This window comes from Hibiscus syriacus, unplaced genomic scaffold (genome assembly GCF_006381635.1).
Source record: "Hibiscus syriacus cultivar Baekdansim isolate YM2019G1 unplaced genomic scaffold, ASM638163v2 tig00019690_pilon, whole genome shotgun sequence".
Classification (NCBI taxonomy): domain Eukaryota; kingdom Viridiplantae; phylum Streptophyta; class Magnoliopsida; order Malvales; family Malvaceae; genus Hibiscus; species Hibiscus syriacus.
This window is the reverse complement of record NW_024062475.1, coordinates 41,412-69,059: the sequence shown is the minus strand read 5'-3', so window position 1 is coordinate 69,059 and position 27,648 is coordinate 41,412. Positions and strand designations below refer to the sequence as shown.

General features: G+C 32.4%; 3 protein-coding genes, 2 long non-coding RNA genes and 1 pseudogene across 8 annotated transcripts in view; 2 read left to right on the top strand and 4 right to left on the bottom strand.

The window, feature by feature from the left end:
- Nucleotides 1-2,615, top strand: part of LOC120209691 — a 5,332-nt pseudogene extending 2,717 nt beyond the window's left edge.
- The window catches only part of LOC120209695, an 18,371-nt gene extending 2,747 nt beyond the window's left edge, over nucleotides 1-15,624 (top strand). Inside the window, exons 2-4 of one of the 2 annotated variants that reach the window (XM_039208631.1) lie at nucleotides 9,773-9,783; nucleotides 13,613-15,311; nucleotides 15,396-15,624. In XM_039208631.1, the coding sequence (XP_039064562.1) occupies nucleotides 13,637-14,275 (639 nt within the window). In that variant the 5' untranslated portion in view covers nucleotides 9,773-9,783; nucleotides 13,613-13,636 and the 3' untranslated portion in view covers nucleotides 14,276-15,311; nucleotides 15,396-15,624. Of the gene's footprint in view, nucleotides 1-9,772; nucleotides 9,784-12,935; nucleotides 13,215-13,303; nucleotides 15,312-15,395 lie in introns of those variants that run through there. The other variant, XM_039208630.1, reaches the window with a different exon arrangement.
- LOC120209699 (late embryogenesis abundant protein D-34-like) lies at nucleotides 5,489-6,454 on the bottom strand. The gene is made up of 3 exons (XM_039208634.1): nucleotides 6,113-6,454; nucleotides 5,752-6,042; nucleotides 5,489-5,653 (listed from the first exon to the last, which is right to left on the bottom strand). The coding sequence occupies exons 1-3, from the start codon at nucleotides 6,446-6,448 to the stop codon at nucleotides 5,489-5,491; spliced, it is 792 nt and encodes a 263-aa protein (XP_039064565.1). The 5' UTR covers nucleotides 6,449-6,454.
- Nucleotides 15,559-27,648, bottom strand: LOC120209697. Its single transcript, XR_005524430.1, has 3 exons — nucleotides 27,636-27,648; nucleotides 27,604-27,605; nucleotides 15,559-15,627 (listed from the first exon to the last, which is right to left on the bottom strand). It is a non-coding gene; the product is annotated as an uncharacterized LOC120209697 (long non-coding RNA).
- On the bottom strand, nucleotides 15,764-17,336 carry LOC120209696. The gene is made up of 2 exons (XR_005524429.1): nucleotides 16,099-17,336; nucleotides 15,764-16,006 (listed from the first exon to the last, which is right to left on the bottom strand). It is a non-coding gene; the product is annotated as an uncharacterized LOC120209696 (long non-coding RNA).
- On the bottom strand, nucleotides 17,939-21,594 carry LOC120209693 (F-box/kelch-repeat protein SKIP30-like). Of its 3 annotated transcripts, none has more exons than XM_039208627.1 (2): nucleotides 21,429-21,594; nucleotides 17,939-19,241 (listed from the first exon to the last, which is right to left on the bottom strand). In XM_039208627.1, exon 2 carries the CDS (start codon nucleotides 19,167-19,169, stop codon nucleotides 18,123-18,125), a length of 1,047 nt encoding a protein of 348 aa, XP_039064558.1. In that variant the 5' UTR covers nucleotides 19,170-19,241; nucleotides 21,429-21,594; the 3' UTR covers nucleotides 17,939-18,122. The 3 variants fall into 3 exon arrangements, with proteins under 3 accessions (XP_039064558.1, XP_039064560.1, XP_039064559.1); XM_039208629.1 differs by lacking the exon at nucleotides 21,429-21,594 and having other exon boundaries at nucleotides 17,939-18,088; nucleotides 18,123-19,714; XM_039208628.1 differs by lacking the exon at nucleotides 21,429-21,594 and adding an exon at nucleotides 19,599-19,710.

The window sequence follows — 27,648 nt, the reverse complement described above, 5'->3', positions numbered from 1 at the left end:
CATTGCAAATTATAGGATCGGATGTAGAAATAATGTCTTTACATTTTAAGAGTTGTAATATGAGATGGATATCTTGCCATGCCGACTCATCCTTGTAAGTGCTCTTGATCACCTTCTTTTGTTCCTCTGCTGATAGTTTCTAGACATTTACATTTTAAACTATTTTGTTCCGTTAGCTCCCCTTCCAAATAGCATCTAGTCTACTAATATGTAAATATATTGATACTGAGGATTTAACAAATTGCTGTTTGTTTCATACTCATACAAACCTTTGTGCTCCATTGGATTCCATTTGCTATGTAAATAGCAAGAATGAAATGCATACATTATGAAGTAGTTAAGAAAAGATTCAATAATATATATAGTTGAAAAACTATAAAAAATGGATATAAAATCCAAAAATATACTAGGAATTTCAAATTCACTACTAAATAAGTATCTAACAAATCCATGGATTTGAGAAATAATAATGAATGGTAGTTTTCTAGGTATTCACTCAATCCACACCATCATTTAAGCCTGATTCCAAATTTATAATCCAAGTTTCCAAATGCTACCTTGTAATATTTGATATTGTTGATCATAAACTAATGAACCTACCCATTCGCCTAAATTTTGCACTTGTTTGGTTTAATCCTAATAATTACAATTATTTAATTATTGGACTGACAGGATCCATGGAAACCTGTTAGCTGAGATGCCTTTCATTGGGACACGGTATATCTACAGGCGTCAAGGGATGTGTCGCCGGCTTCTTTGTGCAATTGAATCTGTACGTCTGACTCATTGTTCTCTTTGTTTCTTTTTATATTTGCATTTTGTATTGTATACCTGGAGTATTGATTTCATTTTTACGAACTTTGACATTTACATGTTCTATCATTTATGTAGTACTTAATAAATATATTCTTTTTTTATCAAAAGAGTATACATTATGACCAGATATGATATAACTTTTTCCCTTCAACCTAGAGATACAGGAAAATTCATAGGTGACGGGTGTTTTAGTCAAATATTTGTAAGTATGCCTGAAAAGAGTAATAGAGTGACAGTGATATGAAATTAGGCTCTTCTAATTGTAATTAATATATTTCAAGTGAATTTCATTTTTTATGTTCCTTTTTCTATTTCCCTGTTTTTCAGGCCCTCGGCTCTCTGAATGTTGAGAAATTAGTCATACCTGCCGTCCCAGAACTGAGTGAAACATGGACTTCTGTCTTTGGTTTCAAACCACTAGAAACTGCATGCAAGCCAAAGATGAGGAACATGAATATGCTGGCCTTTCCCGGTGTAGACATGTTACAGAAACCTTTGCAGACGCATGTTGCGGAGGAGCAGATGACGGGTGAGGCGTGCTATAAATCTGGAGAGAAGTGCACGGTTATGTTTGATTTGAATGTCTCTGCCGAGAGTCCTGCACCTGAAACAGATGATAGAAATGAACCCGCTGCTGTTGAATCTACAATGCCACTTCCTGATGATACCTTGAAATATACTTCTGATTTAATGGCTGATACTATCAATCTTCCCGAGGCTGGCACTGTTTCTTCATTTTGCATTCCAGCACCTGATGAAAGTTTTGTTAAACGGAACCTTAATATTGCCCAGGCCGACAATGAAGTGGCAGTTCATGTGTCGGATTCTGGTAAGGAAATTGTTACTAATGGTTTTGATGGTACAGTTATGATATCTGAGGATGCAAATGACTCGAAGCACCATGAGAGTTCAAAATTAGAGATGATGGTAGAATGTGTTTCTTGTTTTGACAAGGCAGTCCTTCAGTCGGAAGAAGCAAAAATTTGCCAAGCTACTTCCGAAGAGTCACCAACCAAACTTCTCCATCATCTCCCCGAAGTGCTCAACAAGCTGCAAATGGCCATTATAATGCCGCATCCAATGTCAGTACATGTAGTCCTTCCCAACAGGGTGACAAGATGGATACTTGCAGTGAAGTTTCGGCTCCAATCGATGTAAGTTCCCATACAGATTGCAATGAAGCTTCCATAAATGAAAAATTGCAGCAGTGCATGCGCATGTCCACAGAGATTGTCTCCGCAGGTTCCAAGGTTGCCATTACTAACATTCCTGATCAGATAAACATCAACTGCAACACAGTCTGATATATCTGAAAGGTAATATATTTACTAATATGACAGTTGAATATACCAAATCCCCATGGCATCCTTAAACGAGATCTCAAGTTGACCGTGATTATGGAACATAACATGAATTCTAAATTCCAAAGTGGCTCTTCACCATGTTTCCATCAGAGGAGTGAATTACACTATAACCTGAGGTGATAGTTTTGTTTAAACAAGCTCCTGTTTTGTTTGATGTGGTCAAGATCGAGTGTCTGTTTTTGAATGGCAGCTACTAGATTTCTGTACGATACAGATGTTTGATGGTTCAAATTATGAAAAAAAACTAACAGTTGGAGCCCTGGATTATGGATGCCATGGCAGGCTAGCTTTAGGGATGCATTCGGTGTTTTTTCCCTCCCCTCTATGTGCAGTATAGGCCAACAGAATTGTTTAGAGTAGCTAAACGCCATTGCGGTTTTTGTAAATATGGTGACTGTCCCATGCACTCTGTTAAATGCACATTTCATCACCAATGCTCTGTTTACCAAGTTGTTTTTGTTAAGAATTTTGGGTAAACTACTTAGTTGACCACTTAATTATTTAGTCCTTTTACTTTTGCCACCGTTCTCCAATTTTATCAATCATACCATTTAACTATTTAATTTGTTTAATTAGACCATTAGTTGTTAATATTTAATGAAAATAATGATGTGACAGTTAAATGAATTGATATAACTTTACATTTAGTTTTTAATATTTATATATTCTCTAATTTGGTCATAATTTATATTTAATTTAATAAATTAATCATTCAATTAAGATTTAACATGTGTCAGCACAGGAGCATGACACGTGTTAGTACATGATCGAGGATTTTTTTATTAATTTAAATTTATTTATTTAAATAAATTTTCTATCTAATCAAGAGGTAACATGTGTCATCATCCGATTGAATAGAAAAATAAAGGGATGAAATTTGCTCTTGAGCAGAATTGAGCCTGGGACAAAATGGATGGATAACAACACCCAGCTATTGCACCAACCATCTCCAATGGTTTAATACTAACAACAAATTGCATTTATCCTTTTTAAGTTTGATAATGGTAAAAGAAAATAGAAGTAAAAATAAATTAATTATTGCTGATTATAAAAATATTAAAAAATATTTGAATCAAATATTTTTTTATTTGTATATTTAATTTTTATTATTAATTTCTCGATCTTTATACAATTAATTTTTTTAAAGAATCATATAAAGTATTATAGCTAACATCAAATAAAAATAAAATTATTCAAAACAAAGGGTATTATATTTAAAATATAAATAAATTGTAAGGATCACTTAATTTGTTTTTTTTTTATTATTAGCTTTTAATGACAGTTCAGAATTAAATAAATTCCTAAACATTAATAAACTTTTCCTAAAAGAACAGAATCTTGATATTAAACCAAACACGGTTTTAAGCAATTTAATTTGTAGTAAAATTTAATCATCAATTTAAAATCAATTAATAATAAATATTTTTAAATATTTTTTATAATCAACAGTAATTAATTTATTAATATTTTAAATTGAATCAAATATTAAAAAAATTAATTCTAATTTACTTTTACTTTTATTTTCTTTTACCATTATCCATCTTTAAAAGGATAAATACAATTTGTTGTAAATAATAAACCATTTGAGAAGTTTGGTGCAGTGGTTGGGGTGTTGCTATCCATCCATTTGGCTCATGTTCAATTTCATCCAAGAGCGAATTTCGTCCTCTTTATTTTCTATCCAATCGTGTCACCACCCGATTAAATAAAAATTATTAAATTAAATTTAAATTTGATTGGTCACCACCCGATTAAATAAAAAATTATTAAATTAAATTTAAATAATGATTAAATTGAAATAATATATAAATATTAAGAACTAAATATAAAAATATATCAATTCTTTTAAATGTCAACATTTCCGTCAAATATTAACGGTTAATGGTATGATTGAACAAATTAAATAGTTAAGTGGTGTGATTGACAAAATTGAAAGATCGGTGACAAAAGTAGAAGACTAAATAGTTAAGTGCTCAAGTGAGTAGTTTACCCCAGAATTTTTAAACAAGTTTAGTTTCTCTAATTAATAGTGACATGACATAAGCATATATCCATCACCCTTTTTGGTGCAACATGGACCAATGTATCGTTTAATCATGTGCACAATTTATTACTCACTCGCCTTCACAAAATATAAAATTATTTTTAAAATGACATTGAAAACTTAAAGTGGCAAGTAGACTAATATGTTCACATCATATCATTGTGTGTTTTAACTTTGTAGGTATAGTTTTAAGAAGGTTAGGTAATTTGAGATGAGAACAAAATAGTAAGTATATATAATATTTCTTAGTCTATTAATAAGATATATATTGTAAATATTATCGTCCGAATTCGAGTCTTTTTAAGAAAATAACGTTCCATTTGATCACGAAAGACACTTAATAATTTTAAAATCGAATTTAGTCCAAATCATTAATACTTTTTATATTTTAAGATATACGTCTATTTAAAAGAAAAAACAAAATTGTTAACTAATGATATAGTTTATTGAATGACCTAGATTATTTATTGCAAAACAGGTTAATGTGATCCTAGATTGGCTGTCGACACCACCGAGAAAGACCTTGGAGGGAGATTAAATGAATGCTTGCTTTAAAAGTACCCTAATTAATTGAAGTTGCTAATGCACGAAAGGAAAAGGGGGGGGGGGGAAGGCCCTTCTGGTTGCGGATTAGGGTAAGTGGAATAGGATGGTCCAGCCAAACAGAGGTACCACATGGTGGGCTCAATCTGCTTCAACCCAACTACCCTTTTGCTTGTGTTCAATCTAAAACCACAGCCCCTACCGTTGACCTGTAAAGAAATTGGACAATAATCCTTGTTAGTCATGTGTGTGAGGTAGAATGAAACCCAAGGAGATTTATGCTTGACAGTGACAATTCAGAGAAAGCATCGATCCACATAAAATCCTATAAATGGCTCTATTATTATGTGTAGAATATTCCAGATAAAATATATATTAATGGTCCTATCAATGTGTCTAAAGTTTTTTTTTAATGATCATTTCTGTTTGTCCTTACATTTTTGTGTAACATAAGGATATTAAGTTGATTTATATATTGTGTAATATGATAATATTAAATTGGTCAAGACGAGACATTTTCTTGACGTTCCATCTCAACGAAGAAAGATGAGCATTTATTAAAGCACAAATGGACCAAAACACATAAATTATTATTTTAAAACCATCTATCTACATAAGACATTCAAATGTACTAGTTCAAAACCGTAGAGCACACCATACATGACTTCACTTCAAATAAAAAGGGCCCGATTAAGATTACCGAATTGGTATTTGGAGCGATTTAAGGTGTGAAATTATGATTAAGCCTAGCTGCTGCAGCCATAGACGCAGCCACTCCACCAGGCGTGGTCGTCATGTCAGGATTATTTCTCATCTCCGCCGCCACTACCCTATCGGCATCTTCAGCCGTCACCGCCTTGTCTTTAGGCAGCATTGAACTTGCATCCTGCACCGTTTTTCCAAACCTTTTTAATTACTTTTTCTTTTCTCACTAATACCACTCCATAGTATAATAGTGATTCGGGTGTAACGTGGGATTATTACACATAAAACGTCGGAGAGGGTGGCTTTATCTTCGGACCGCATAGTTCGGGAATTCCGGGTGGCCGCAGATTGTGCTTCTGCCGCCACACCGCCAGGCAGTGTCTCGTTACACCCAGTAGCTCTTCTTTCAGCCGCTTGAATGGCGGCTACATCGCTCTGGTCGATGGGTTTATCGGCAGCAGATAAGGCCGCCGTCTCCAAAGCTTCCCCGACCGTTATAGGGTCGGTACCGAACGATGATGTCGGAGTGATATCCGCTGGAACTTCGGGTTGAATGTATTGCCCGATAACCTAATTTTCTCAACAAGATAACGTTGATATATAACAGGTTAATAATTAAACAAGTTTTTATAATGTTTACCTGTCCCTCAACGGCTTCGGTGATCCAGACTTCGCCAACCGCGGTGGACTTAGTTACGGTGACGCCTTCATCTCCGGTAACATCTGTTTGATTGCGGCGAACGACTCCTGCCCTTTCATTGACATTGGCTGCGGATTGCATGACAGATGCAGGACCACTTCGCCGCGTCTGTCCAAGAACCGTGGTCTCAGCCGACTGCATGGCGGATGCATCTAGTGGTGCGATAGATTTCGAAGCGAGTTCACCGGTGACGTTAAAAACGTCAACGTACTTGATGGGCTCCTCTTGAACTCGGGAATAATCAGGCTGAGGCCTTCGGGGTTGTTGCTGGCTCATGGTTTAGTGAAGTATTGAGACTGTAAAGTGAAATGAAGAAAGGAAAGGAGCAATGTGAATGTGGTGCGGTTGCATGGGGATTATTTAAGGACGGAGCCGCTGGTTCGGTGCGGCAGACAACCTTGGTCACGGTGGTGTCTTGTTGTCTCGACAACGTGACTTTTAACTACACGTGTTAGCACTTGAAAGAGACGTATGGAAAATCTATGTCATATGGTAGGTGATACGTACTTACCAGAACATCAAAATATAAATTTAAGTTCTTTTGAGTTATAATTTGTACGGAAGTATTACGTGTGACAGTTTAATGTATGATTAAGAAAATATGCTATAAAAAATATTATTATTATTTTAATTTTTTTGATAAAAAATTATTTAAATATTATTATTTTTACCAAAAATAATGTTAAAAAAATAATGTTTTAGGTAATTTTTACGTTAAATGTTAAAAATAATAACATTTCCGATAACATATTTTCTTAGCCGTATATTAAGGTCGCCGTACGTTAGAACTTCTCATAATTTGTTCGAGCTTAAATTTGATTAAATCTAATTATCAGTTTGTTCACTTAAATTTGATTAAAATTATTAATTATTAAATCTTAATTTAAATTAATTAATTAAATCATATATCTCGTATCACTCTGAACTAATTAAATCTCTAAAATAATCCATATATTAGTTAAATTTTTATATCTTTTAACGAAATCCAATCTCTTAATATGACTATTAATACAATCTCTTAACATAATTATTAATGATTTAATTAATATTTTTAATCAGATCTGATTATCATATTTATTTATATGTTAATTACGTAATTGATTTATAAGTAATCATTATAATTACCAAATCTGATATTAATATTAAATATTATTAAATAAATCATTATATGTTATTACAATTTTTTTGGTTATCCACTCTAACATAATATCCCCAACCGATCTCACTATTTATCATTTTCTTTAATCTATTAAAATTGTCGAATATAATTATTTTCAAATTGAATCTAATTTCTTAAAATCAAATTAATTTGAAAATACTGATATTTCATCTATATCGCCAAATAATAATACATTAAATATTAGAAGAAAAATTAGTTTTTTAATAATATGACATAAAGGGGACGTTTAGTTCGCGAAAATATCACTACTTTTTTCAAAAATTACATTTATATGTTTGATTCACAAAAATATTATTATCATAATTTTGCCAATAATAACATTTTTTTGTTAAAACATTGAGAATATCATTACCTTCAAATTTTAGGTATTAGACAATTCCCAACACTTTGGACATGAATACTCCTATACTAATAAATAATTTTTATAATGATCCTTCTCAGTTTTTATTTTTAATATGTTACTCAAGATTATAAACATAATAATAATATACAAAGATTTTAATTGAGTAGAATATTACAAATTTTGAGCATTTAAAATTATTTTATATTTTTAACATTTAATATATTAATTATTTATAATTTTATGAGGTAAAAAATAATATTATTATAAACATATAATTATTCAAAATAATATATAAGTTTAAGTTAGTAAAAAATATATCTTACATTCCATTATAATATTATTTTTATATTATATTAAATTTTATATAAATAAATATGATAATTATAATTTTTTTTAAATATATAACTTTAATATATTAATTATATATTAAATATATTCTTCTCAAAAGTTAGATAATATAATGATTAAAATATTTAATATTTATAATTTAATATACCAATAACTAGTTGGTCTAGTGGGATGAGACACTAGATTCCTTAAGTAAGATCAGGAGTTCGAATCTTGGCGTCAAATATGAATTAGTTGATCAATAGATCAGATACCAATGATTAATTCAAAAAAATAATTTAATATTAATATTTAACTTTTTTAAAAACATATATCATAAGAATATATAATTTGGTAAAGTATGTATTTAAGTAACCTTATATTCTCCAACCAAACACTATAATTTTACATTCCCGCTAAACAAATAAAAGAAGATAATACAATATTCCCATAGACCATAATAATGTTATATTTCAGTAATATTATTTCCAAAGACAACCTTACGTTTTCTAAATCAAATGTTCTTAAAATATTTTGAGAGCAAGAGGATAAAATAATCTCTTTAAAATTTATTTTATATTTGTAAATAAATTATGCATTTAATACCTAAACTATAAATCTAGATTCATTTTAATACCTAAACTTTTAATTTTTGTTTCGTTTTTATTTTTGTTTTAGTACTTCACTATTAAAAACTTAACAAATGATTTACACGTTACATTTTTATATAGGTAACTTACATTATTCATCACTCAACTATTTCCCCGCTCTTATATTTTAATCACTAAAGTTTAATATTTTAAAAAATTATATATTTAAATTTTAAATTACTCCTAATTTAATCACTCTAAATTTCAATTTTATTTTTTATTTTTAATTATATTAATAAAACTAATAAAAAATATCATATCACAAAAATTATAAACAAAATAAACTAGAGTGACTGAAATAGAAATAATTTGAAAGTGAGTAATTAAATGAATTTTTTAAATTATAATATTACCTATCTAGCACCATTTGCCCAAATTTTACCAATCTTTTATAATATTTTTCTTGAAGCGTGCCTTCCAAATGCGTTTCAAGGGGCACACCTTCCAAGGTTTTCTTGTCAAATCAGATTCCCTAAAAACATATTAAAAATATATGATAACACAAATTATTATGGCAAGGAAGTTGTGATGATTAGAAGAACATGAATTTGATGTAAAGAAGTTGAATTTATGAATGAAATTGAATGGAAATCAAGCCTTATAGGAACCTAATATATTCGACCATAGGGGAATAAATTGGGGGGGAAATGTTGAAAAACTTCTTATGGTCTAGAATTGATATTAGAAGTATTCTATGTGATTTATAGATCAATTGGGGTTAATTTGGAAGCTTGAAATAGTAAAAAGGACTATATAGCAAGTTTTGGGAATTGTGGGATCTTAGCGTGTAAATGTGCTAATTCAAGAACTCAATGTTGATTTATAATATTGAAATGCTGGAGTTTTAAGTTATAAAGTTGGTTGGAACCAAATTTTAAATTTGATAAAATTTAGTGGAGGAATTCGAACGGTCTTCTTGTCACATCAGATTCCCTTGCCACACCTAATATGAATGAAAAGAATAATAATTATTTGTTATATTTAATGTTAACTTACATGATTTTTTATAAAATCATGAGATAATGATTTTCAAGTTTTCAAGAGAAAAACGGCTTAGATAGCTCGGTTTGAAAGTTTTAATATTTTTGTTTAAATTACAGTTTTATGTTTATACTACATTATGATATTAATGTTTTATTTCACCTTAGCTATGTTATTGCCTCACTAAGTTTACTTAGAGTGTGATGATTTTCATGCTTATGTTCAAATAGAGAAAGGAACGTGAAGTTAGGAGCCTCTTGAGTCTCTTTTAAAAAAATCATACTTAATATTAGTATCAGTAAGACATCTTACCTTTGACTTATTAGTGGCATGTATATTATATTTGTATGATGTTTTATCAGAATTGTTTTAAATGGTATGTAATAGTAAACTATGACATTTTATTTTTTATTAGTCTAGTTATATTCGTATTTATAATTGAATATATATATATATATATATATATATATACATTTATTTTTAAAATGATTTTCTAATTAAGCAGTATTTAGATAGATTTTTAAATATTTTGTGAGTATAGCATTAAACACCCTAATTATTGCCTAAAACTGGATTCGTTTGTTTAAATATTATTTTATGATTTTACACGATTGATGAAATAGTTTAAAGTTGAAAAATGAAAATTTTTGAAATGAAACAAGTTTTTAAGCGTATATGATCATTGAATGTATGTAAAGTTGATTTAACATCTTTAACTTGTATTTCGAGATGTATACGGGTTATAGGTGTTACATACTTGGAGGTCGATGCGGTGGTGATGATGTGTAATGTCGCGCAGGCCACAAGTGTTAATGGTGATTCAAAAGGCGAACATTGTTCATAGGGATCTATAATCGGAAATTGCTTGCTCTTGAGCAAAAACAAAGATTCGACATTAAAGACTGTGGATTTTGGATTGAGTTTAGTGGATGAATTCACAAATCCAATTATCGGGTTGTTTAAATTCATTGATTATGTTTCACTAGAGGTGCTTTCTAAAGGGGAAATCACCACGAAGAATGATATTCAATTATTAAGTTATTTGGATCCATTGATTTGCCTTCTTGTTCCTTATTGGATTTGACATTTTGCAATCTCAATCTTTGAAAATTGAATTTTAGTTTATATAATTGAGATTACTTGGCTTCATTTTATATCTAGATGCCTACCCCTTAGTTTTATCTGAACTTGTGGTGTTATTATTTGTTACCAGAAGTTAGAAATCTTACATTATTCTTGAAATACAACACGAGTCCTTGAAAGAAAGTAATGGAGCAAAGATGTCCGAAGAAAAGCATAGAGAAGATGAACAATAATGGGACTGGGAAGAAAACCTATTAAAAATGGATAAATTAAAATATTGTCCTTAAACTAATTTGAATTTACAAAAAACACTTATAATTAGTATTTTGTCTAAAGTTTAGGGGTTAAAATAAAAATTAAACCATTTTACTAACGAGCTACGTCATCAAACTAGTGACATTCAACGCCCAAGTGACCAAAACTTAATAAAATGATAGTGTAAGTCACTAAAACTTATGTTTCTTAAATTTAGTGAGTAAAAGTGTACAAATATAAAAGGAAAGCGACCAAAACTTAATTCACGAATTATCTATGTGAAAATGATATAATTTTAATTTTATTATTTATCATGTCACGTCAGTAAACCGTCAAAGATTTAACGTCCGTTAATTTTTAGTGACAATATTTTAATTAGAACAAAATAAAAATGATCAAATATTATGTTATTTAAATTTATTAAAAAAAAGTATAAAACTCAGAACGAAAATGATCATTTATATAACTTATCCTTAATTTATTTAGTGTGAGATAAATTTATATTTTATTTTTAAAGTTGAGCCTATCAGGGGGACAAAGCAAAACTCTGTACTCAATATATTTAACAATTAAGAAAAGCATTTGGAATGGCTTTCGGCGTGCAATGGAAACCCAAAGTAAAAGCTGAATGGAACGTTTCGTTTTTTTTTAGCTTTGGCAGCTTTTTCAACCCACCAGGCAAAGAAAGGAACAACGTGGATGCTCCCTTCATTTTTCTCATCGGACGGTCTAGAGTAAAAGAGTGGGGAAATGAATTCAACAGAAATCCGACACGTGTATATCTTTTGTCATCTTGGTAGGGAGCGGTGAGATTTTTCACGTTTTATATTAATATTAGGGTTATTAATTTATATTATTCGATTCTTAAAATAAAAAGAATTATATTAGAGGAATTGTCTCATAATAAATTTTTATTATGTTTGTTTTGAATTATATGATCAATAGACTAAATATCATTATTAAACGAAAATATAATTAAAGTAATTAATATTACATTTGAAAAGTAAGGTTAAAAGTAATTTTGGAAACATTTTTTATTGTTTGATTTAATAATTAAGCGTTTGTTAAAAATATTTATTTTAATTATTTTTTAAAAAATAAAAATTAATAATACAAATAAGTAATTTTATTCAAATTATTTTTTAGGATAAACTACACCAATGGTCACTAATATTCCAGTAAGTTTTCGCTTTCCCTGCTAAAGTTTCAAAGTACCAAATTGGTAACTAACGTATCAATTTGTAATAAAATGATCACTCCACTGTTATTTCTGTTAAATTGATGACGTGATAACGTTAACAAAAAGGTTAATATTTAGTTTTACCTCTAAACTATTGCTAAAACATCAAATACAACCTTGAACAATGATTTTATATCAAATTTACTTCAAAAGCTTTCTAATTTTAAAAATCTAACATTCTATCTTATTGGATCGATGTGTAAATTCGAAAGAAAATTTAATTTATAAATCTATTTTTGTATTTTCATACATCTAAATTTTGATTTCTCAATTTCAAAATTTAAAGGTTTGTTTTATTTATTTTTATTTAATAATTAAATCCCAATTTACAATTTTTTAGGTTGTTATTGATTACAGTTCAATTATTAAAAAAATAAAACAATTAAATTCTTAAACATAAAAAATAATTAAAATTTAAATATACGTAGAAAGGTTAAAAAATAGAATTAGATCGGTAAACTATTTTGGCACAATGCAATGAAAAAATATGATAATCCTTAATTAGAGAATTTATTTTTTTAAACTCGTTATTTAGGTATTTTGCCGAATTAGACTTAAAAAATTTATAAATATCAAAATGATAAATCATGTAAAACGACGAGGACTACTTGAGTAAAAAAACAAAGGGATGGAGGAACATGTGGTACATGGAATGATATTTAAATTTAACTGTGAGAAAGTCATTTCAGATCCGTGAGCGTCTGCTTCCTTTCTATCTCCCAACCTCTCCAACACATCCCCACTCTCAATTCCATGGCGTTTTTGATGATTTGAACCCAAAACAAAAGAAATAGAGATATATTTTGTTTAAATTCCCTGAAATCAAAGGACACAAAGAACTCATTTACATGAAATCATCCTTCTCCAGCAGAACAAGAAGGAAACGAAAAAAAGAAGCGAGTTTCACTCCGTTTTCAGATCTAAACAATATTTACATCTCACTTCGATCTGCAACATTTCTCAAGGGAAAACACTTTTTTCCGGTAGTTTTTCCTCTCCCAAGCTTCCACGAGAAATTACCCTCTGATTCATGCTTGTTTTTTATTTAAAGTTTGTTTTTGTTTTGTTGCAGTTTTGATGACTGATGGTTGTGATCTATGAAGGTCTTGTCTGATTCGAGGTTATAAAATTGTGAGTTGTTTATTTGAATCTAAGGAGTTTTCTGACCCAGTAGTTCTAGACAGAAGTTAATCGGTTCGATTTTAGTTACCATCTTAATTTGTATCTGCAATGACTGAGATGTTCTGGGCATGATTTTGCCTTTTAAAGTTGTTACCTTTAGTCTACTTAACAAGGATTTAGGGGAGTTTAGAAGGACTGGGTTTCTTTTTCTTTGTTGGGTTGTAATAGGACCGAGCTGAAATCGTTGGATTTGTGGTTTTGATTATCGAAATTAAGCAAAGTTATGGAGACACTTGTTGTGGTGGCGCAACATAGGAATCAATACTGTAGCAGAGTGAAGCCACATGTGCCTGCTGGGTTTGGGTCATCACCACCATCTAGAAATTTCAGAGGGGCTAACTGCAGGACTTCTCAATCCAGAGCAGGACTCCCGACCCCGTTTAAGTATAACTCTACTCTTTTAACCAAAAAGCCATCTTCCCCTCCCTTTTCACCGTCTTCCCCCAAAACACCATCTCCTTTTGCTGATGGATTACACTCGAAAGGGAAAGCTACCATGAAAAGCTCTCCCATTCCTATCAACAGCAATATAACCCCTAGAAATGGTAAGCCTTTTACTGAGGAGATTTCTGGGGAAGGTTTTCTTTACTCTGAGCTTTGGGCTGGACCTGCTTATTCTAATTCGCCACCACCAAGTTCTTTGCCTATTCCCAAATTCTCGCTTCGGATGAAGAGGACTGTGTCACTTGATTTGCCTGCTGCTGCCCCTGTTGTCGATGTTCACCAAACTGCTAAGTCTGCACCTGCATCTCCTACAAGGGAGCTTAGCCCATCTGTAGCTGAACTTTTTCGGAGTGCTGACTCTGTGTCTGCGACTAAGGCTTTGCGTCGCATTCTCAACCTCGACGATACTGATTACTGAAATGAGTGGAGGAGTTCTTGAGCTCCTGTAAATAAGTTTGCTGTGCAAATTTTGGAGTTAGTTTTAGATTGTATATAGGTTTAATAAGATGGTTGGTAGCATGGGTCGGTATGTGTTGGTTTAAGCTTTCTTTGGGTGATGAAATGAGAAAGTAATGGCAATGGCAGGTCGACAATCTCCGAACTTTCCTTTATGGTGGTTTATGAGAGTTTGATGCTGGTTATGGGAACTTTTGATTGACTCGATGCTGAAGGTATGCATTTTTGGGTGTTGTAAGCTTGGATGGAAGATGACTCGGCTATTCAGGAAGCTAAGGGGAGCTTTCATTAGAATCAAACATTGTCTGCCCTCTTTGGATTGACATGAATTCAAACTGATGACTTCCTTCTTATCCCATGGGTTCAAAGGAAACTATATACTTAGTAGCGTAGGACTTTACTCTATCAAGTACTTGGTGGTTAATGTCCGTTTAGTTGTTGTCCTTGAGCTGATTTCCTCCTTAAGTGTCTGATACAGTGTATATACTGTAGTCGGTAGATCCCTTACTAAATTGCTTATCCAAATTCCTTAGGTTTCTTTTGTATTCTTTTTCTCATCTTTTTTTCCTTGCTCTACAATTAGTGTTGCCCTTAGTTTCTATGAGTCTAATTTCAATGCCCCTTTGTTTCTTTTTACAACCTTAGACTAAATTAGCCTGCCTATATGAACTTTCGTTTTCTTACAACTCTTCTCTTTTCTCCAGCATTGCCTGAATTGGCTGCTTAACAATCAAATATCCTTGATACACTCTTACTTGGGATTTCTCCGTTGTTTCCCCTTATCATCTTTTTCTGTTTTTTGTAAAGAAAAAGGTGGTAAGGAAAAGTAAAGTGGTTATTTGTCATCTCTTAAACTTGTTAGGTTAATCATTTCCATCCCCATTTGGAAGTGTTGTTCGTGTCTTGTTCATCCTAGTGCCTACCGCCCCGCTCTGTTACCGTGTTCCATCGGAGCCATCTCTCATTGAGATTGTTGACTGTGCCAAGCTACTTACAAGGTATTTCCTTTCTCAAGATGTTTAATGTTATCTTGTTCTTTGTTAATCATTACTAATGCTCTGCTCTATTATGATTTTCAACAGGTAGCTGCCACTGGGCTAAGTCTTTTCAGGAGGCTTTTGTTAAACGTAGATGTGTTGGTGTTAGTTGCCTTTAATGCAAGCTTTTAGGAACCATATCTGTATCCATCAACTGTCTCGGAAATGTTTGTTTTCAGCGTCTGTTTACGCGTTCTTTTGGACGAGTTTCGTGTTTTGCTTAAAGTGCCATGTTAATGTTCAAGACTTCAAAGTGCAGTGTGACTTTTTTTAATTTCTATTTATGCATTTTGATGCTTTATTAAGTCGGAATATGAATTTATTGGAATGCTATTATATTATTATAGATGGGAATGTAGTTTCTCTTTAAAACTGGTAGTTCGAGCCCCTGAAATGCTCATATTTTGCATGCATGAAAAAGCTTCCTCTTTGTTGATAACTCTGCACAAAGTATCAAACTTTCCCTCCTACTGCTATTATTTTAATCGCTTTATACTTTAAGCGTTCATCTACAAAGATAATATAACTTACAACCTTTACACCCACAAACCAAAAATAAAGTTAATTTATGCAAATCATTGATGAAATGAAATTGTTCTTAATTCTCCTCTCCATGGAGGATCATCTCCTGATATTGGCACTCCCAAAGCTCTCCCCTATGCATTGTAAAAAGCACACAAATGATCAGATTATGCATTATACCTAATAAAATCAAATCGGGTTTCGAGGAGGAAGAAGGAAAGTGAACCTGTAAATGTAAATGTCAATCTTCTGTCTTCTGTTCAAGATTCTTCTTGCATGTGTGGCAAAAGCTGAGAAAATAATCACTCTTTGGTGCACATTCAGGCTCATCTAATGTACTGCAGCAGCTCTTTACAACGCGGTTATCGTATATATGAGTTGTTTTCGGGTTAGGTCCGTATGATTTCACGCATGTATAATCCTCAGACTGCTCCATTTCTTAAATGAGAAGACACCCCTGTGGAAAGGATTTGGAGAAACTTTGAGCTTGGACGTCCCAAACAAGACCTTATTGTTGCTTGTCTCGAAAGAGCCATTGTTTTCGACTGGCTTATCACCGAGAGTATCGACTATGGCAAGATCGATACCTTTTGATTCGGTTGATATTAATCTTTTGGGGGATCTGGGTTGGTTTGAGTAAAAACAAAAGTGGTTATCAGAAGGAAACAATCGAGATTGTGATCAGCCATTGAAGCTTGCTTGTTGCTGGTCACTGCTGAATCCCAGAAAACAAAGGTCGACGAATGTTAAGAATGAAAAAGCAATCTGGTTTTGTATTACCATTCACGTAACTTCTCATACAAAGAGCAAAGCTATATAAAGACCTACAGAAGGAGAAGCTAACAACTGCTCTTCAGTTACAACAACTTAACCACCTTGGCACGTGGAACAACTACTCAACTAACCAGCAAAGGCTTAGAACTCTAACAAAGAACATGAAACCGAAAGGGTGAGAGATACGGAAAGTGAAGACTCGCCTGGAAAATTGAAATGCTTCCATGCAACAGCATATGATCATTACCAGGCACGAAACAACAGCTCTTACCAAAGAACTGTATCTATATGCGTTTTGAGGCAAACGGAATGATGAAATAAAGCTTAAGACTCTGCTTCTCTCCTTGATTGTCTCTAGTTTTGAACTTTTACTTCATGTTGTTGGGCGCTAGGCTATCATTCTTGACACACTGGCCAAACCCTTGCTTTAATCATCAGTTTCATTCAATTCTGCAATAATAGCCACCAATTTGCAGAAGGGGGAGACAGAAAAAGGTAAAGGCAAAAGCGAAGTAGAAAACAAAGCTAAAAAGGTTTTGTAGGTTGTGGCTTTTTAAAGAGACCTATGCCATGCATGAGAATTAGTGGGTTTCTACAGTAAAAAAGCATGCCAAAAAAAATCCAGCAACAAATTCCTTTTTTCTTTTTTTGGAATTCAGAAACAAAGGCACGTAGTCGAACGGATGAGGAGGAAACTATCTGTTTCCGTCTCACACCCCTTCACGTTTTCTTTAATATTTATTTTTGCAGAAAGTTACAAAAGGGCATGGTTGCTTGTTCCTACAAGAAAACACTCGTTGTAGGGTTAGTGTCACCATGGAAACCTAACTTCTTTAGCCTTATCTCTTTCTTTCCATGACTTTTCCTTCACCAAGGGGACGTCCCTTTCTACTCGAAACCCCAATCATGTAAAAGCTTTGGTGGCTTGTCTCTACGTGTTGACGGTGACATTACGCAATGAGAGGGAAGAGTAACAAAGGATCAATTGTAAACTAAATTTCTTCACTTTGAAGTTTCATTGTAAAATCAAAGTTTTCAAGCCATTATTTCGGTTTCAGCGGATGAGGATATAATGATCGTCTTTTTCTGCAACAATCCCACTCACCAAGCTCTAGATTGTTCGCCAATGTACGAACACAGATGACCATAAAGTTCATAATATCTGTCCCAACAGTCCATTGCATTATTGTTCTTTGTCAATAGCCTAGCCATGGAGGACAATTTAGAAATGGGATAACATGTATTACCTTTTTCTCTGTATTTTATGCATCAACATCAATGTCACTTTCTCGTTTCGAAAGGAACATCCCCTCTTGAAAATAATAGTAAAAATGGAGGAAAACCAAGACCAAAGACACGAAAGCTAAATCATTTATCGTCTCCAATAAGAGGAATTGAAATGCCTCAACATAATGGTTCACTTTTCACCATACAACCAACACCTACCAGAAAAAAAAAAAGAAAAAAAGTAGGGGCCTAAATTCTTAGCTGCGTGCAACCGAAAATTGTTCCTCGGCACTTTGTCATTGGAGCTGCCTGACGCCATGTAGGTCTATCGCCCCCAACAGTAAAGATATCAACATCGGACATTGGTTTGATATCCCAGTTAAATCGTTCGGGGCCAATTACCCCTCCAATCACGTATACTTCATCTCTTAGTCCTGTCATTGCAAACCCGATTCTCCTACGAAACTCGGAAGCAGAAACCACTACCTTGCTAGCTGCTTTTTCCTGCTTGACAATGAGTCCATGGCTCATCACGTACAGGGCTCCCTGTGCTACTGCCATTGGACCCTGGAGCCAACCATAATCTTCTACTGTCCACCCAGAACCTAGTTGGTCCAGGACTTGCACTGTCGACAACCCCTTGTGCAAGACATGCAACTTCCCTCCGATTACGAATCCGGAGCATGCTGAATTGTGAGTGCAGTGGAGATCGGGTATTGGAGTCCAGACATCCTTCTCGGGATCATACATTTCTGCTTGAGATATAGATTCTCTGCAGTTGGTGAAACCGCCAGCAACAATGATCTTTCCCTTCAAAACACAGCATGCAAACATGGCACGAGGTAAGATCATGGATGCACATTGAGCCCACCGACGCATTATAGGGTCATATGACCAGACTTCATCAGTTGCAAAACTCCCATCTTGGTCACCAGTCAATGGGTCAACATCATCACTTCCACCACCGAGCACAAACAGCTTTCCACCAGTTGAGACCACACCAAAGTAGGCAAGGTGCCTGACCCTCGAGGGAAGGACAGGAAGAGTAATCCAAAGGTCGTGGATGGGATCATACAGCTGCCATAAATTCTCTGGATCATATGCACACACACAAAGAAGTTCCTCTGCCGAGCCAACCTCTTGTCGAGCTTTGAACAGCTCAGAGCTACGAATGGCAGCTCTCCATGCATGAGAAACAAGCTCCAACTTAGGATATAGGTAGAAGGGAACTTGTGCTATGCACCTAAGGGCAACAGCATCCGGAAGGCCTTCAATTAGTCCAGACATAATAACCATGGTGACATCTAACCCAACCGTTCTTCACTGACAAAGTTTTGCTATATAAACCACAGCAGTGGAATATGCAATCTGAAAGAGCAAATTTGGAACTTGTGTGTAAGAACCAAATGAATAGTTTTGGACTTCAGAAGTAATACATTCATCAAAGGCCAGTTGAATCATGATGAAAATAGAATCACTATAATTGTATTCGGCAGCATTTGCAGCACAATTATCATCGTTTTTTTTAAGGAAAGGGGGATTAGCATCAATGACATCATTGAAAATCAAATTGTCAGTCAATGTCACCAATGCCAACAAAAGGAGGGGGAAAATAGCAATCATGCATTATATGAAGGTGAAACAAAACTAGACATCTAATGTAAAAATTTTCCTACAATGAAGGAGAAAATGCTCCATAAGACTCTGAAAGGAAACTGAAATCACCATGGAAGAATTCTCCACCAAAGCATGGCAGTATCACGAACTTTGGAGTAAAAGTAGATATTTTCTTTTGCTTTTCATAAAGCCTTTTGTTTGTTCATGGCTTCAAGCATGATGTTTTCACAATAAAATTTCTTGGTTTATTACATAGAATTTCTCCTAGAACCAGAATATATTTTCTTAACGAAAGGGATGGGAAATAGTAAGTTAGACGAAGCCAGATGCTTATAAAGGATGCAGAGAAAATAAGTGGGGTTTAATGAAGGGGACAAGGTTTTGGAAGGCTTTAAGTATTGATAAGGAATATTCTCAGAGATAAATTTTGATTTTACACATGTTTTGCTTACAAACTTCTCAGCATGTAGGATGAACATGAGTACCTTCACATATTAACTATTAGGTACTCAAAATTCTTGAATACATAAACACCAAGTTGGAAGCTTCAATCTCAAGTCAATAAACTTCAGAATCCTGGCTTTATCCACGTTTATTACAGTTAAAACTTTCTTCTGAGCAATTGATTCAAATGTCTAGCCTCCTAAAGCACTATAATTGCTGGTTACAATAAAGTTTTCATCATTCAAGTTGATTGCATGCTGAGAGAACTCAGAAAGAACATCTAAGAAAAAAAAAATAAGATCAAAACTTAATTCCTAGCGCTATAATGAATCCGTTAATATTTATCCCTCACAAAAATGCGGATAAGTTATCATCCCGAGAGCCTGAGACTGTATAGTCTAACAAACAATCCTTTCTCTACTGCTCGCACCGACTTACTGAAAATGAAAATGCATTGAACTCCACAAAAAATAAGTCTATGACTTACGTATTTCATGAAATTCTGAATATTATCGTTACACTGTTCAAGTATTAAAAACTTAAAGATCTAGGATATTATCTTTGCACTGTTCAAGTATCAAAGTTGATATAAAGCATAAGCAATTTCAAAGGAGAAAGGGACAACCACTTCCAACATTTAGAAAACTATCTATAAAACCCTGAATTTTATAGTATAATGGGAACACGTTTCCAAAAAGAAATTAACAAGCACAAGGAATCAAGCACATTTACAAGCACAAAGTGGGACCAAACATTTCATTGCCCCTAAATATGAGGCGTTGTTATATTAAAAACCCCCATTTATTATTATTTTTTTAGAAATAACACTTATATCAGATTAGTAAGAAGAATAACTCCAAAAAAAAAACTCAACTATAAGTATCTCGCGTCCTACACAATGCGTTAAATGAACCTCGCATTTTATTTATAGGACGCGAGATCCATCAACTTTTTCGGATAAATTCATTTAATATTTGATAAAGACAATAATAAATGCATAAAACTTGTTTTTAGTAAAACACAAGTTTGATTTCGCTTTTTGCAAAATCCGAGGTATCCTACGTGTGGATAATTTGAGAATTATTGTTCTAATTAATCTGACATAGATTATTTCTAAAAAAATAATTAATGGGTTTTTTAATATAATAATGCTGAAATATGAACCATTGAATTTCATCATCACAGATAATCACACTTCTAATTCACTTCGACAACTCGTTAATCCCAAACCCAGAATGATTCCAAAACAAAGAAATGAAAAGCATTTCAGCCATATTAACAAGAAGAAAATTCCTACAAAGAAACGAATATAACCGACGTTGCTCCACTTTCAGATAAAATCCACCACTAATTCAGCACAAATAAAGAAAGGGTAATCGAAAGTATCGAAATTAAAACCAAATTCTAACGAATTTCCAAAAAAATCCATTAAAATATGAACAAGTAAAAGAAGAAGAAAAAAACCTTTAATTGAACAAAGAGAAGATGCTATACCTGAAAGCCAAGACCCCAAAAAGAAGAAAAATGATTCGAGCTCCGTTCCTGAAAAGGAGAGAGAAATATAAGAGGAAGCGAAGCAGTAGCGTGTAAATTTGCCTGACAAGAGAAGAAGATATGCGACGGAGAGACTTTTGCACAGCAAAAAGAAACGCCGAGTTTCATCAAAGCTCTCGTTTTTGTTTTAACTGATTTCTTCTCTCGTATAAATTTATGGTCTAATTACAACACTTCACCCCTCTATGAGGACTAATAAATTAATTACTTTTCCATAGCGAATAAAAAATAATAGAATTATAAACTTTTAAAAATTAAATAAAGTCATTAGTTAAATTTAGTGCCATCAAGCAAGGTGTTGAAACATAAAATAAAATCAAGTGAAATTATTAGAATTTTGAAATACAAAAATAAATAATTAGAATTATTAGAATTTTGAAACTAAAACAGAATATGTTTCCACGAACACCAGATAAAATATAATCAATCTCATCTCTTCACCTAAACCATAAATTTTTTTATAATTTTTATTATAAAACTAAAAGAGTAATGAAGAAGAGTGAAAAAGCTAAGAACAAAAAGAGGGTAAACTAAACATTTAGTATCTAAACTAGTATTTTTGTTTCATTTTGGTACCTAAATTTTATTTTGTTTAAAAAATATGCTTAATGTTTAGTTTAGGTTTCATTTTTGTACCTATTGTTAAAAGCTTAATGTTGATACTGACACATTTTCATAAGATAATACCACATCATCATTAAAAAATAAGAAGTATCATGTCATCATTTATGTTAATTTTTTAACAGTAAGGTACCAAATTGGAACTTGATATAAACGTTAGACATAGTTTTGAAAACAAAAAAAGTTTGGATATCAAAACAGAATAAAAATGATAATTTAGATACTAAACTTGTAGTTTACCCATAAAAATATAATATAATATAATATATATTTACAGCTCAAAATCGTGTGGACCCAGCTTTGACCCAAAGTGATTGGAAGGACAAGCTTGTCAACGTGTCTTAAACCATAAGTAATTGCTTAATAAATGGATTGCTACAATTCTGATTGCTACAATTCTAGAAATGATGAATGACCATTTGGTCTAAGCATGAATCACATGTTATATTTATTTGTTTTATCGAATTTAAAACTCTCGTCAAAGCTCGATCCATTAAAGCGTTAAATACTTTAAAAATTTAAATAAATTTATTATATTAATATATATATATATATTTTAAGAGATTACATTTAAATATTAAATGTTAAATTTAAATTTATAACTTTCAAAATTTGAACTAACACATGTTTAGAAAATATTAATTTTAAGCATTATAAATGTGTTAATCTTTCCTTGCACATAACTATATTTTCACTTATAATCACTCTAGATTAAAAAAAATTATACTTTCAAACTCTTTATTTATTTACAGATGAAAAATAATTTTTTTCATAAGTTTTAATTAATGACAGTTTTTTATGTATTGTAATTACACCTAAATAAATGATGATTCTCTCTTACTTCTCTAAAATTTTATCGAACAACCATAAAATCGTTGGGACATGTATTTAACAATAATATTAATTTTTTAAGGCAATAACACTAAATTTATATAAGATTAGTGAAAGGATCAATAAGTTTACCACCAGGGTTTGGTTCAAGTAATAAGCAGTTTGATATCGTTTAAGTAAGGTATCAAGTTTGAGTCGTTGTATATACACAAAATCCTTACTCGGAGACTAATCCACCAAAATCAGGCGTGTGTCGTGGGTTGGTCCGAATTAATCAAGGCAAATCCTTAGAAATGGGAGGGAAAAAATTGATAAGTTTGAAGTGCAATGTAACCATAAGAGCCCAAAAGAGAGATCCATCAGAAAATTTGAAATAGACTCGACTCCTAACATGCTAGCCCATGAAAAAAACATTGGATGGAAGTCGCAGATAAGGCCCCAATACATGACTAGACTTATGTTAACTCGAAATGCACATTGCCTTGCCTCCGCCCTTGTGACAACTACGGTAGGGTGTTTGAATCTCAGATGCATTTGGAACCGAGCGAATCGACTTTATTGAGGACATGGTGCAAAACCCATGCAGGGTTGACCTTACCCCCAAAAAGGGTCTAATTATCGTCAGCAAACTAGATATGCATGTGGATTTTCCATACACAAATTAACGTGCTGCATGGATGACACCAACAGTGATCTCATATTTTGTTTTCATATGCTTCCTTGAATTGTTTATCCCACATCGAGTATCTGTTTCTCCCCAGATACGTTTTACTTTTTCTTTTTTTCTGGTACGGATCTGCTCATCCAATTGCTTGGAGTTTGGGGTTTTTGCTTTCTGCATTTAAAGATCGACGCTGATCGGTTGCTTTCAAGCTTGCAGTTCTGTCAGGTTCATGAAACAAATGGTTTTGGGGTTCAATAAGATTCCCTTTGTTGCAATTTTCAAAAGGGTAGCTTACTTCTACAATGGTGAAATGCTGCTTGTTTTAAGTCTAGCTTCTCAGGGTCATGTAGCCCTAACATGGTTCTACACTCCACATGCACTTCTGTTCTTCCATTTGTTGTTGCCCTAAATGTTCAAAATTTTGCATTCAACATTCCCCAGAAAACTGTACGGTCCCAAATGAATTCTCCCATCAGTGGGTGACGACGGTGGCACCTGCCACCCTGGGGCACTTTCAGACGTATTAAAGCCGTGAGTAAGCAACAGGTCCGAGATGACTCAGAGAGTCAGACTCAGACTTGGGTTATTTACCTGAAAAGATAATAATTGTTAGCAACTGATACAAGGCAGGGATTCTGGTCTATAACACTGATAAAATAATGATTTTAATACTTTGTTGTACCTATTTACAAATTTATAATATAAACATATATATATACCAACCCTGAAAAAATTTCTAGGTGCACCGCTACCTAACACAAAACTGCTACACGGAATCATTGAAAGCCCTTATAGGGAAAGTTGGCACAAATTTTGGCATCATTGAGAGGATCAACTGTTCTACGGCATCATACGAAACATTGATGCTCTTGGGACTCTCTTTAAGGTTGAGAGGTAAAATTCCGGAGCTAAAATACCATACACTCGCTCATGAGTGTCAGTACAAATGGTTAGGATTTAAGAATTTTAATTTGTAAGGTTAAGTTTGAATTTTATGATCGTCATTTTGGGTGGATAATCTATAAATTTCTATATAATTTTCAATCAGATCTTAGGTATATACTAATCCTGGACTTTACTACCCTAACCTAAATTTTTTTTTGTAAAAAAAAAACAATATTCACCTTAAAATAATAAATTTCTAAGATTTCGACTCAAGAATCGAGATATCCTTCAACAAAACTTAATTTCTTCGATATGTTTTATTTTGGAACCAAACACGGAAAAGTGACACCTTTTTAGCCTTCCATAATCTCGTCGAATCAAGTAGAACTATGAGAGTGTTGAATTCCCCCATAAACTATTTAACATTTTAATATTTAGAGAACCGAATATTTACAATAATACTCGGAGGTTTATTCATTTAATCCATAAGTATAAAGAAAATTATTTAACTAATATTGGTTCAATTATTATTATATGCGAAAATAATTTCAGTATAATTTACTTTAATTAATTAAAAATTTTGGTATATACTGGTAATTTAAGAAATATATAAAACATTTTAAGATTTTATCAATAAAAGGTTATATTTAGTGTATAAATTCAAACATTTTAAGATTTTATTTAATACGAATGATGAGAATAAAAAATATCAATATTGAAAATAATGACAAATCTGAATCATTCAACTAATAAATTATATTATATTTTTTACTTTTATTCTTTATTCTAAATAAAACTTAAGTATACAAGATTCATTAACTAATCGAATAACTATGAGATATTTATATTATTTTATCATGATTTAAATCTCGATATTTAACCTTAAATTATAAATATCTCTCTCCTTAATAAAAAAGTTAAGCACACGAGATATGAAATCTTAATAATAAAGCCATGCATGGGACATTGATTAATTTGAGCAGGAGAAACATTTTATTTATAAACGAAACAATGTTCCTTCACGTGGAACAGTAGCAACAAACGAAATGGAGGAAACTTCTGTCAACAAAACTAGAACACTGCGACAGATTTTGTTGTTGAAAAATAAGAAACACGCGAGGACTGAACACAAAAGGGCATGGGAATTCCCCACTCCCTATGCTTGCCAAATGTCATGTCATGTCATGTCTCCAACTCCTTAGGCTTTATTGGATTCTCTTACAAACCCTATGATAATCAACACACAATCCAACACATGTTTTCCATTTAGCTTGTACCTGCAGCACTTCTACAAACCTTTTTACTTTTACTATTCTTACAGATTTGTGCGTCCATTTTTGTTTCTTCATATAATATGAACAATTTTCTCATAGAAAAATTTATCATGTCGTGCCATCCACATTGATAATTTCCCCTGCGATTACTGCTATTTTTTTTCTCACACAAACGTGCATAGCACTAAAGTGGAGTATCTTAAAACAAAAAAAATTGAAACCAATCGGATTTTTTATAAATAAAATAAAATTGAAGAAACATGTTGGAGAAAGGATTTATTTTTATAACTTGAATTATCATATATAATTTCACATAGTCGGAAATGCAATTGAAAATGGGCTACAAAGTAGGTACTAAATGAGTAGTTTACCCAAAATTATTATTTTTTGCTTTACAGTATAAAATCAAAAACAAAAAACGCCACTTGGCTGAATATTATTGGGGAAAGTACTAAAGCACTTTCCTTTTCCGTACAGAAAAAAAGGAACTAAACTAATTCTTTCACGCCCTCCCATAACGCGTATACAGCACGATGGAAAACAAACTCACAAATGAATTCACGCGCACGAATTGCGATCATAACCAAAGAACAATGAAAGCCATCGCGACAGCGACATATCTTCGACACAAAATTCGCACCCGCGCGTGTGTTGCTTTCAGTTCGTTTTTCTTCTAACCTTGTTAAACTCCTTCATTCTTTTGGTTCCCAAACACTTTTTTTTTTGTCATTTTACTTGTATATATATATATATATATATATATATATATATACCAATTAATTTTATTCAAAATAAAAAATATCTTAAATTATAATAAATATTTACAATTATAATAATAAATTAAACACATAATTAGAAAATTTTCCTACAATCATTAAAATGAAACTAGTGATTTAAGATCACATAGGGACAATATAATGAAATATTAAATCTAACCAAAAAACTCGAACAAATATAGATACAAACATATTTGATCGCATCGACAAATGAACCATAAAAAAGATCAAACTATTGAAATACCACCGACAAATCGTAAATCAGACTAGAAAGTCATGAAAAGCAATCAACGAACGTAAATCGAGTATCCAAATCTAATCCGAGGGTCTAAAGCAGGGAATATCACAATATATCAGATAAACAACATCTTGATCAGTCGTGACGATTTCAAATAAACCCTTAAAAAAGATAAATAAAAAATGGCCAAAGAACCGAAAAACAAGCAAAAAAACATAAGAAAATGTGTCATAAAGGCAGATGAAAACATGCAACACAAACATAATTGAAAAAAAAACAAAAGAAAATAAACATACGATTTAGAAAATAAAAAAACAATAAAGAATATCGCGGTCGGCAAACATTAAAATTGACGCCACCGCCAATCAGTAAAGACGAAAAAAGAGAGATGAACATCATACCAATGAGAGAACATTAAATTTTTTCTCTTATCAAATGTAACTCCTAAAACTATGTGCATAGTTAATATCAGACACAGTTAATATCAAACACAAATAATGGGATGAGGGGTATATAAGATTGTTATATAATAAATTCAATTGATTGAGCACATGAACATCTCAGTAATCATCAACAGATGAGAATTGATCGAATGATTTAGAACCCTAAATGTTTAGGGAAATTTTGAGATTTAATTTATGAAAAGAAAATGACAAAAGTGAGGAGATATGAAAGAGATGCAATATTTGTAGCTTAGAGTTAGTGTTGCTTCTGGCAGTACACAAAATAATGGACACAATGAGCAAGGTAGGGACTAGGTAGCATGGCAGAGAGCCAGCATGACTGGTTCAAAGTTGGGATTTTACAGTTTAACAAAGGGTTTCACTGCTTGGTTTTAATTAGCACCTGATGCTTCACTTTTTTCTCCCCA